General features: G+C 46.2%; 1 protein-coding gene across 2 annotated transcripts in view; it reads left to right on the top strand.

Moving 5' to 3' along the window:
- Window positions 1-770: 770 nt before the first annotated feature.
- Window positions 771-12,057, top strand: part of MAP3K3 (mitogen-activated protein kinase kinase kinase 3) — a 41,537-nt gene continuing 30,250 nt past the window's right edge. For both annotated transcript variants that reach the window (XM_086626471.1, XM_086626470.1), the window contains exons 1-4: window positions 771-790; window positions 7,581-7,702; window positions 8,042-8,131; window positions 11,429-11,469. In XM_086626471.1, the coding sequence (XP_086482597.1) occupies window positions 787-790; window positions 7,581-7,702; window positions 8,042-8,131; window positions 11,429-11,469 (257 nt within the window). In that variant the 5' untranslated portion in view covers window positions 771-786. The remainder of the gene's footprint in view (window positions 791-7,580; window positions 7,703-8,041; window positions 8,132-11,428; window positions 11,470-12,057) is intronic.

Genomic DNA, 12,057 nt, shown 5'->3' with positions numbered 1-12,057 from the left:
ATGTCCACCCAAAATAGTGGCTAAGAGGGAGACCTGGAGTTGGAATCCGCGGGAGGCGGATGCTTGGGAGCAGGTATGGAGGGACGAGGCGGGGGGACAGCGGCCTGTCGCGGGGCGGTGGATGGGGCCAGGCTGGCTCCTGGTGCTCGCAGCGGGGGACATGCTGGATGCAGCTGCGGGCGGGCTCTAGGACCCAGCCTCGCTCCCCGGCCCTAGAGCCCGGCCGATGGGGCGGGGCCGCAGAGCCGTCCGTCACCCTGATTGGCAGCGCCTTGAGGGCGCGGTCTGGGCTGCCCCCGCCCAGTGGCGGGAGAGGGCAGGGGCTCCCCCGCGAGCGGAGCGGGGCCCCGTGATTGGCAGCCGGCGCGGCGGCGGGCGGGGCGGGGCGGGCGGCGCGGCTGTTCGCACGCCGATTGGCGAGCGGGGCCGTCGAGTGGGTGGCTCGGCGGCGCGGATTGGCGGGCGGCGGCGGGTCGGCCCCTGTGATTGGCAGGCGGCGGCGGCGGGTGCGCGGCGGCCGCCGAGCGGTTTGTTTTCCTCGCGGCCCGGGCGCCCTGTGGCGGCGGCGGGGAGCGACCGGGACCGCCCGTGCCCCCGCGCAGCCCCGCCGCCGCGGCGGGACCCGGAGCGCGGCCGCCGGAAGGAGGCGGCGGCGGCGCGGGCCTGGGAATGTGGCGGCGGCTGTGAGCCCTCCCCCTCGGCCCGGCCGCCATGGAGCCGCGGCGGTGACAGCCCCGTACCTCAGCGCGCCGCCGCCCGCCGGGCGCGGGCCCGCCGCCCGCCGAGATGGGTGAGAGCCGCGGTGGGGGCTGGACGGGCAGGGGCGCCCAGGGCCGCCGCATGGGCCTGCGGCGGAGGGGGCGGGCCGCGCCGCGGAGGGGGCTGCGGGGGCAGCGGGTCCCGGGGCCGCCCCGCGGCGATCGGGGCCTTCCGCGGGCGGCGCGATGGCGGCCGCAGCCGGAGGGAGCTGAGGTGCGAACGGGTCCCTCGGCAGGGCCCCTCGGGGCTGGGGCCGGGGGGGCCCGCGGGCCGGCTCGCTCCGCGGCCTCCGGCGGGCCGGTGCCGCACGGGTCGCGGTGTCCCCGGGGCGCTCACATCGGTCCGCAGCGGGGCCATCGGCAGCGCGGAAACCACTTGCCGCGCGCAAACAGGGGATTTTCAAGGAGTTTCTTTTAAATCGTAAAAGAGCCCGTGTTGCGCTGGAAAGCGCGGTGAGCCGCGGGCGTTCCGGGGGCCCGCAGCCGGCTGCAGACTTTGGCTAAAATGGGCCGCGCAGAGCAGCCGGGATCAGCGGGTCAGGCGTGGGAGGGGAGGGAGGTTTTGCTGCCTCTAAGAATCAGGTCGTTTATGATGATATGGGGATTTATCTGCTTAAAGTTAATTGGGAAAATTTTTACCGTGCTGCTAATGGCAGCTTAGGGGTCTGTCAAAATAGTTTTTTCTATATGAAGCTTCCATTGAGTTCTCATTTGTCGTACTTAACCCGGACAGTGACACATGAAAACAAGCAAAGGAGTTAGAGGAACTCCTTTTCAAGGGTAAAACGTTGCTATCAGGAGTTGTCATGACTGAATTTGAATGATTAATTCTTTTGGATTGCGTGTCCTGTATAAAAAAACTGCTTATGGAGGGGGTTTTGCGTTTCCTACTTCCCCTTTCAGTTTAAAGAGGGGTCTCATGTTCTGGAATGAAAAGTTTAATGCCTGCAAACCAGCACTTACTCATATTTGCATATTGGCGAGGGAGTTACTACTGCTGTCATAAGTGCGGAGTTGCGTTGCGTTGTGGGCTGCCGCTTTAATGTTTTTCCCTCCAATTGAGTTTAGTTTTCTAAGACTGTCCTTCATTATTTAGTCTCTATGCATCGTTAGTTCTTATATTCATATTGTAAATTCACAAAGCATTGCAAGTGTTGCTCAAAGTAAAACTCTAGCAACTGCATTTCCCTTGTGTTCTGCTTTGATTTTTGTAAATACAACAAATACGTGCAGATCCATCAGTAGACCTCTCTCACAAAGGCAGACATAGTATTATTCGATCTGTATCTTCTCCAAAGGAACCAGCCAAATGGTACATAAGCTTAAAATAGTTGGGAAGGAAGAAGTTGGATTTCCACAGAAGTGTTTTCCAAGGGCCGTTGGATGCCTTGCTTGTCAACATGTGAGTGCAAAATGAAAGAGGACAATTTCATAGAGAGCTCCACCGTCGTGTTGTGCACTGGTGCTGGAATAATCGTGGTACAGCTGTGAGCAGAGGACTTCTGGTAGGAAAGGTCTGAATTCATTAGGCAGTTTTGATCAGCTAGTCTAAATGATAATGAGTAACAGGCTGCATAATGCTCTACTTCCATCTTGTCTTTTCGTGGAGTAGTTAAGGGTGAGAGCTTGGTGTCACAGTTTGTCCTAACTCCTTTGGTGCAGCTGAGGGTGGTTCTCTGGCCCTTTGTAGAAGAGGCTACGACGGAGGGTTATTTCCATCCAGAGAGCACCTAAAACACGGATGGTTGCTTCTAAAATATTGATGTATCTGGGAAACGGAGAGGAGAGCGGCGCCTGGGCTGGACGGTGTGCTGCAGGCCCAGGCGAGGTGCTCGCTGCAGGCCCAGCTGAGTCTTTCCCTCGATCTCTGTTTTCCTGCCTGTGTCATTTCCTTCCCTTGGCTCACACGCGCACCCGTAGCTGAGCGCGGAGCTCCCGGCTTTAGCAGCGCTGACACCCCCGGTGCGCTGTGGGGGAGGGAAGCAGGGTGAGCCTACAGGTTAGGACAAGCTTAAATCCCAGCCTTGGGGTTTTGTGGGAGAGAAGAGGTGCCTCAAATATATCCCACGTGGATCGTGTTTGTAGAGAAGCTCTGATTTTTCTTTTAAGTCTACAAACCAGGTCGCTTGTGGTTTCCAAAAATTGGGTGAAACAGCATTTTGTTACCGCTGAGACCATCCATAGTGAAGGACTTAAAATGAAGCTTTTTGAAAAACTTTTTTCAGAGCTTTAACGTAGACCCAGTTTGTCTTCCTAAGTTGGGAAATTTGCTCGTTGCTCCGGGATCTGCTGATCACTCACACGAGCAATCGACTTTGCTGTCGTGGTGGTAGACAACAGACACTTTTTGTTCACTTTTTTAAATGAATGTGGCATCACGTCTTCTATTATCATCTATATAAAATAGCATCCTGGTTTATAGGGGTTTACAGACTTCCTGTTTTTACTAACGTGCAGATGCTTTTACTCTGAACTTTGTATTTTTTTTTTTCAAAACTGTTTCCACTTCTGCCGCAGCAAATACGCTGACTTGCTCAGACCTGTGTAATAAACCACCTATTAGTTGAAATAAATGCTTTATGCAGAGGAATAACTTTCTCTGTGAGTAGCAGTTCCCTTTTATCGATGTTATAAAAATCCTTGCATGTAGTTTTTAAACCATGAAAAGCATTTCCTGGACAACATCTTTCCCGCACAGAGCAGAACTGTGTTTCTCAGACCTACTGGAGACCTACTGGAGCAAAACAGGGTCTCTCAGTGCACTTCAAAAAGCACCTAGTTTTCATTTGTAATAACTTTTTCATTGTGTGATTAATGTGATGCTGCTGCTGCACGTGCTTCTTTAAAGGCAGGCTGTGGAAATGCTCTATTTTGATGGAAGTAAAGAAGTATTCATGCTTCTCAACATTAAATCCATAACAATTTTGTCCTAAGCAGGAATACTTTTACCCTACGCAAGCTCAGATCGATATTTGACATTTATTTTATGTTTTAAAAAGGTAAATACTCCTTCATTTCCTACCTCACCAACATAGGGATGAATTACAGAGTGTGTGTTTTGACACTAGGGAGCCAGTACCTTAGTGTAAGTCTATTAAAAAATGTATAATCACCTCAGATTAAAGTTCATCTGAAGTTTTTCCATCAGCCTGTGACAGTACATCACGTGTTCCTGTTTGGATGGATGCAAGTAAGATTTCAGCGTTGGCACGGAGTTTGCAGTGCGACACAGGCCTCGCAGCGCGCTCGCTGGGGGTGTTTGCCAGGTGCTGCCCTTCAGAGTATGATGCCGCGGCGGATTGTAAAGTCACAGGTTGCCCTGGCTAATGAATAAATCCACTGCGTAGCTGAGCTGCAGTCTTTATTGAGACACACGTAATCGGTTCCGTGCGTGTCCTCTTTGCCCACTTCCTCGTGCAAGTGACACTGAAAACCAGCTGGCTTTATGCACAGCCTGGCTTTGGGATCAAACACCTGCAGCCTGCGATTGCGTCGTAGCTGCTTATTTTCAAGTGATGTGCTGTGCTGTTCGGATGCGAATTTGTATTCAGAGACATATTCTTTGATTCTAGTACTTAAAGGGGGCCTACAGGAAAGCTGGAGAGGGGCTTTTACAAGGGCATGTAGTGACAGGACAAGGGGAAATGGCTTTAAACTGAAAGAGGGGAGATTTTGACAGGATCTAAGGAAGAAATTCTTCCCTCTGAGGGTGGTGAGGCACTGGCACAGGTTGCCCAGAGAGGCTGTGGCTGCCCCATCCCTGGAAGTGTTGAAGGCCAGGTTGGATGAGGCTTTGAGCAGCCGGGTGTAGTGGAAGGCATCGCTGCCCATGGCAGGGGATTGGAACTGGATGATCTTTGAGGTCCCTTCCAACCCAAACCATTCTATGACTTGATCTCTTGTCCTGCGTGCTTAGTTATAAACTGCTCTCCTAGCTGTTTTGCTTCTTGCCCAAAGAAACTCTGCCAAGACAAAGCTCTTCTTCATCTTCCTGGTATCTGGCCAAACCCAAACTGCACTGTAGTGGAAAACTTGTATCCCAGCTCTTCGCAGCATGGTTTCGGTGGTAGGCACTCCAGGGATATGCCCGTCCACACTTGGTAATGTTTTGTTCTGCAAAGTTGAAGTCTCTCTGCCAGGGGACTCAAAGGCGATGCTTGCTATTGAACAAGAGTAAAGAGCAGGAGTCAGTTGGAGACACACCAGTAAAGTAAAAGGTTAAACATTCAAATGTAAAGTTGGAAACAATTTAAAAAAAAAGTGCTGTTAGCTACCTGGAACTTTAACTTTATTCACAACTGTTTTTTTCACTTTTTCCTCCCACAAGGGGTTACTCAGCGCCGAGATCGATCGGAGCCGTTATTTCCTTTGGCTGATGCGCTTTTCAAACAGCAGCCTCTTGCTTTGCTTGTGTTCCTTACACCCCTCGCTGCTTCTGCCTGCAGTCGGAGTTTTGAGGAGTACTGTCCCTTCTCCACTCCCACAATGCAGTTACTGTCTCCCTTGGATTGTCTTGGACAGCAGAGATTCGGTGGGATCTGATTTTGGTCTTTTTAAGTAACTTTATTTTCTCTGCTCTGCTTTTCTTTTTCAGATGTTTTACTCTAATTAACACCTTCTGCTAATGCCTTGGGAGATTTCTCTCCATTCCTCTCTGTTGGCTGGCCTAGGCTGGATGTTTCTGGTTTTCTGGTAGTACCTGGTGAAGATCATGGTGGAAGTACCTCTGCTTTAGGGTTTGCTACTCTCAGAACACTAAAACAGACCTTCTGGGCAGAGACTATTGATTGTAGCAAAGATAATTTTAATGTGAATTTGTCCTGACTGGGACTTTTTACATATTCCTGCCCTACAAATAGGTGTATCTTCCCCACTTTTTGCTTCTAAATGTTGGTAGTGTTCACTCCCTGCATGCTGTAGGAGCTGTATGTGTCCCACGTCTGTCATCTTTAAGCATTGCAAAAATCCAGTTTGTTATTCAGACATTGATTAATTATGAACGCAGTCTTCTGCATAAAACATAAGCTTCATTGAGAGACTCTCATGAACAAATGCATGACATGAAACTGAAGAAACAAATAGTCCCAATGAGTCCCCTTTACAGAGAAGTACAGGTGCGAGGCAGTCCGTCCTTTGATGTGCAACAACTGTTCCCAGGGCAGCCCTTCCCAGTGTAAGCCATTATCCATCCAAACCAGTGTCATGACTCAGAAACAAATGTGTAGCTATGCTGCAGTTTTAAAATCAAGTTTTACTTATTTACAGATCACCCTCAGAAACGCTTATTTCAGTTTAAGCATGTCAGACTGATATGTTGAAGGACTTTGGGAAGACAGGAGGACTCTAACATATCAAGCACTGCGAACCTGGAACTGTCATGCTAGTAGGGTTGTGATGAACTTGTCTGTGCATTCACTGGTTCACATCACTCCAGAAAGTTCCAGTTGTCAAAAAGAAAATAAAATTCGCATCTAAACTGGTGGTCAAGTCCAACCAGACTCTTAGAAGATTCTTCTGGGCATGTTCAGAGCTGATCTAATCTCTGGTTCAAATTCCATGCCTACATTATGCCCCGATATCAGGAAGGATTTAACTGGACATACTATTTGCCAAGTGAACAACTTTTTACCCCTAAGAACTCCCGAGTCTTGGTATGTGGGACAACAGCCCAGGATGCAGTTGGCACGAGCGTGCCGCTAGCAGACGTCTGCGCGGCGGCGGCTGATGCCTCTTCGTGACGCTGATGGCACAGCGCCGAGGAGCGGAGCAGCCAGGCAGTCCTGTCTGGAACCAAACCTCACCTCTCCGCTTGGTTTCTACCTTTTGCAGCATGAAGGAATTTAGGACTTACGCTTGCAAAAGCAAAGGATTCTTTTCAGTAGCTTTTAGACACCTCCTTATTTTACGCTAGCACCCATCACAGCTCAGCTACTTTCTGTTTCTCTCCTTTTTTGTCTTTATTTTTCTCTAGGCTTCATACAGAGTTCTGCTGAACATCACTCCTCTCCCCAAAACTTAACAAACAATGGAAGAACACTTTCAATCAGTTACATGGGGAATCTTAGCTTCAGAAAGTAATTTTCAGCCAGTAATATGTGTCAGGAATCTTTCAATGTGTGGGGGTTTTATTTTCCTGCGTTTGCAAGAAGCCTTGAATTGAACCTGCTGCGTTGCGCTCTGCCAGCAGACAACGTTCTTAATGCTGCGCGATTGGAATCTGCTCAGTTGATCTTGAAGTCTCATAAAATGGTTTGAACTTTGTTCCATCAGCTTGTTTTGGGGGAAAGAGAAGAATGTGTTGGGGAAATCAGTGCAAGTGGATTTGAATTCGTTCTAAGACGACTCTTCGTCCAACTTTTCACTTTTCTTTCTACTGGCTGTGGTTTGTTCCGCTAGCAAGCAAGAACTCTGAGTTAACAGGATATAAAATTGGAAAGAACAGATACTTACCAGGTTTTCCTTGGCAGAAACACATCAGTTTGCCCTTCCTAAATGACCTGTGATGATCTAGCAAATCTGTCCAAGTCGTACTGTTTGTGAAGTGATTTGAACAGAACCAAGGGCCAAGGATATTTATTCTGAACTTCACTATGGCCAGATCCTTTTGTAACATTGGACAAGTGACTTAAAATTTATCCATCTGCTTACTAGTTCATGATATAAGGTTGACTTTAGGCTTTTTATGACTAAATGAAACTACAGTGTATTTGCAAAGATCCTAAAAAGGATCGTCTTCCTAAAAGCTAGGATAAAACAACCACAGGAGCATTACAGTTGGTATTTACCCAGGCAACTTACTGCTAAAATTCTTGTGCATCACAGATGAACAAGAGGCCTTGAAATCCATCATGAAGGACCTGGTAGCACTCCAGATGAGCCGACGTCACAGACTGCCTGGATATGATACCATGAAGAATAAAGACACTGCTCACCCCAACAAGCAGGTAACAGGCCATTTAGTCGGTTCTTGAAGTCATTACCTGGAGGCAGGAGGGACAGAGTAGGTTGGCAGTGGGTCTGCTGCCTCTGGTCTGTCCTGTGCTCCTGACTGCTGAAGTGCCACAGGTGGATTAGCTCCCTGGTAGCTTTTTTATTTACTTACCTTCATGGACTACCGAGGGCACAGCTTTGATAATTTGCAGCATCTCAGTATTCTGCTGTCCTCCCACACGTGTTTTGGATGGGGTTTGGTCTGCGTAGATTAGTGAAGAAGTTTTACCAAGTGCTTTTCTGGTTTCATGGTCATACTACCATTTTTTAAAACTCCTTTGTTATTTTTAAAGAAAAAACACAATGCCAGCAGTCCACCCCTCCTGGGCAGCCCTGCAATAACAAACCAGTGTGCCTCTGCAGTGGAAGAAAAAAAAATTCCGGTAAGAAAACTGACTTCCTATTCAATATTTGCAATTATAAATTAGGAGTGTGTTTTAAAGCTGTGTGCAGTGACCTTTATAGAATTTATTTAAGCAGGTGTGGGAGGGCAGGAAAGCTTTTATTTACTGACTCTGTTATGATGTAGCAGTATGATGCACTTTTCATTGTAGTGGAAATAATACTTGAATTCAAAGGGAAGCAGGGAGCTAGGAAGCGGTAATGATGAAAAGGAAACAAGTATTTCCATTTCTGTTGCAGAAGAAAGCCGCTGCAGTTTAAAGCTGCATGAAGCGGTCTGCTGGATGATGAGCTGATGCTGGTCTCATCTTCACATGATTCAAACTGCATGTGAATATGGGATGAAGATCCCAATAAAAGGTAGTCAGACTGAAGTTGGTCCAAGAACAGTGAAGGGGATTGTCTGAAAGGACTGGCTTTGGTGAAACTGTAATAAACCTCACTGCAGTGAAAAAGGAAGTGGCTATTTACAGGGGTCTGACTTTTTACAAGGTCATGTAGTGACGGGACAAGAGGCAATGGCTTTAAACTGAAAGAGGGGAGATTTCGATGGGATCTAAGGAGGAAATTCTTCCCTCTGAGGGTGCTGAGGCAGTGGACCAGGTTGCCCAGAGAAGCTGTGGCTGCCCCATCCCTGGAAGTGTTCAAGGCCAGGTTGGATGAGGCTTTGAGCAACCTGGTGTAGTGGAAGGTGTCCCTGCCCATGGCAGGGGAGTTGGAACTGGATGATCTTTGAGGTCCCTTCCAACCCAAACCATTCTGTGATTCTATAAAAGAAGTTATTTTCCCAAGGTAATAAGCAGTAGGGTTAATACTTTAAAACATCTCTAGGTTCATTTTACATGGCTAGAGACATTTTTTTTTTGAGAAAACGATTGCCTTGACTTTCTGGTAGAAAGAAAGGACAGAATAACATCGCTCTGTCAGTGTGGGCTGCGTATCATTTGAATGAAATGCTTCAATGTAAAAGCAACAATTTCAGTTAAGAGTTCTTTGTCCATTACTGTCTTAAGAAATTAATTTGAGTTATTTGCAGTTAGACTAACCTTAACAGGAGAAGTTGCTTATTTCAGTAAAATAACTTTTTCCAGTTACATTCTTGTTACAGGCTTGAGTTTTTTTGGAGCAGGCTTTAAAGTTCATGTCAGTCTCTTCCTTATGCTTTGTCTGCTCATAATCTACTTGTTCAGCTGGGATCTGGGATTTCCTCGACTGTGCTGGACAAATCCGTAGCTATAGTACAAAATCCTTTCCAAATCACTTTGAAACATAAATTCAGAGATGCCTTAAATCAAAATCTGTTATCACTATTTATGATATCGCGTCGCAGAACTGGAACGCTCAAGTACTACGCTTGGATTTGCTTTCTTACAAAAACTTATTTGGATTTGCTTTCTGTCTCTTAGACAGTCTGTGCGAGTGGCTTTAAAAACTGGTTTATGTAGGTGACAAGTTTGCTGCTTTCAGAGGAAACAAAAGGCACTAGATGTTTAACTCCTCTAGGTTCTCTCTGAAATGTAAACACGAAGATCACTTTGAATACCTTTTCTTAGATCTTTGAAAAATAGGCACAAATGGCCAGCGTCTGATCCTTTTGGAAAAACCACCAAGAGATAGATGCCAAATTCCCCCCTCTCCCCTTCCCTTTGTTACAAATTACAGGTTTGAAAGCACGCAGTGCTGTGGAGAAAGATAGGTACCAGCAAGTTGAAGAAAGGTTTCCAAAGAGCCCTGAGGATCTTCTAGTGTTGCTAATTTTAATTAGTGAGAGTTATGTCACTTAGCTGTTTCATCACCTAAACCACACCTTGAGGTCAGAAATTTAAGCTGAAAAATTACTTTAATTCCATTTGATCCAAACAGTCCTTTAGATCTAAAACTTTTAGATCTAAAACTCTAGATCTAACTTTTTGATCTAAACAGTTCTTTTAGACTGGGCTACTTAGAGTAATGTTGCCTTCCTTCCCTGAAAATCCCTAATACAAAGGGATCATTCCTCCATCCTTATGCCCAAGAAACAACTGTTTCATCAGTATTTGGCTGGTGGACATCTTTTATAGTTTATTATTCCTGTGCTGTTTGCTGCACTTTTCCTTTACTGCTCAATTAAAATGAGTTCTCTGGAATTTGCTTTATTTTGGTGGTGTTCTCGAGTATGTTCTTTCTCTTCCCGCATCTGAGAAAACATCTTTGGCGAAGTCAGGTGTGGATTCCCCACCTGCAGATGGTGGTTGCTCTGACTGGGAAGCTCGTTTGTCGTGATCCATTCTGTACCTCCAGGACTGCTGCAGGAATGCTGTGTACTCGCAGTGATCGCGTGGGTCCCTTTGAACTGCATTCTTGACCACTGGGCCTGCCAGATACTTCCTCTAGCTAAAGAGCATTTCCTGGCCACGTTTTTTTGAAGTTCCTAGATGTATGATTGCCTATTGTCTGAGGCTTTCACAGATGGCTTAATCTATTCCAATCACATAATTGTGCAGCAGAAATTATGGAGTCTTATCGGAGCAGATTTTTCCCTTTTATTTTTGTCTTTGTGACCTAAATTGGGATTCGAACTTTGATCTCCAGAGTTGAAAGTTCAGCATGTTGACTGTTCCGTGCCACATAGCATCTTCTGAGTTTGCAGGGAAACGCACAGGTTGCACACTCAGTGCCTTTAACCATCTGCCAGATGTGGACGATGACCCCTTTGCACTTTAAAAGGTGACACGTGGTTAACTTGTTTGTAACTTCACAGTTTGAGTTTCAGGGGCTGCATTTTTACAGGAGCAGAGATTTAGTCTGTGTCTTAAGAATAACGAATGTAGCATGTTCCCTGTACCTCTCTCTTTTTTGCCAGAGTAGAAAACGTGCTTGCTGTGAGAATGCACAAAGAAAATTAGCTTCGGTTCGGAGGAATATGCAGTTGGACTCAATGTCGGATTTTTGCCATGCAGCGTTAAAGATGGATTAATTTTCCTTACAGTTAAAGTATATTTCAATGTCTTCTGTCTAAGTGACAGTTAATAAAAATGACAACTTAGTTTTGACCTTCTCTTTCTCCTTTAGCAATTTCTTCATTCCTCATGGTGCTGTGTTCACACATCAGCCACTTCCTGGAGAAAGTTCTCAGACTTGTTATGTTCTGGTTAGCCTTTTGAGGAGTTGATGCCTACTGTGATCCCAAATTGACCTGCTTTGTGTTTGGGCCTAAAAACCATAATATGATCCGTTTGTGTGCTATTGTGTATGCCAGAGTTTCGTTGTGAACTAACCTGTTGTTCTTTCTTGTGCAGAATGATGTAAGGATTAAGTTTGAACATAACGGGGAAAGACGGTAAGTCTGTCTGCACTGCTTTGGTTCTTTGCTTAGTAGAGTGATTTAGTCCATCAGAAATTTAGGTTAAATATTTTGTTGGCTTCAGTTTTCTTGTCCCTGAATGAAAAACACGCAGTAAAGGCAACAGCAAACGAGTCATCTACAACTTGGTTATTTTTAAAGATCAGTGTGTTGTACAACACTTTGATCTATTTTCATAATATCTCTTTGTAAGTGAATTGCAGTAATATTAAAAAAAGCTGTCCAGCCTGAAATAAATTGAGCCTGCTAGTCTCATTTCAGATATATTCTCTTTTTGTTGCATTTAACTAGAACCAAATGAAACTGATCAAATTAGTGTCATTCTTTTCTAGTTTCTCACTTCCTGACAACCTATTGCTATCACTGTCCTGCTGTGACTGGGCAACAGATACAGCAAGGGAAGATTTTTTTTTTTCATTGGTCTAAAAGTTTCCTTGTTATTTCCTCTGATACTTGTTTTTGAGACACTCTTACAAAAACCAGAATTAAGTGAATTAGCGTTTTCTTTGTTTATAGTATTGTTTGCAACGGATGAAACTGCCTAGATGTTTCAAAGTAGGTCTC

Source organism: Tauraco erythrolophus, chromosome 25 (assembly GCF_009769465.1).
Source record: "Tauraco erythrolophus isolate bTauEry1 chromosome 25, bTauEry1.pri, whole genome shotgun sequence".
Taxonomy (NCBI): Eukaryota; Metazoa; Chordata; class Aves; order Musophagiformes; family Musophagidae; genus Tauraco; species Tauraco erythrolophus.
Note: the sequence above shows the minus strand (reverse complement) of the source record. Positions and strands in the feature narration are given on the sequence as shown.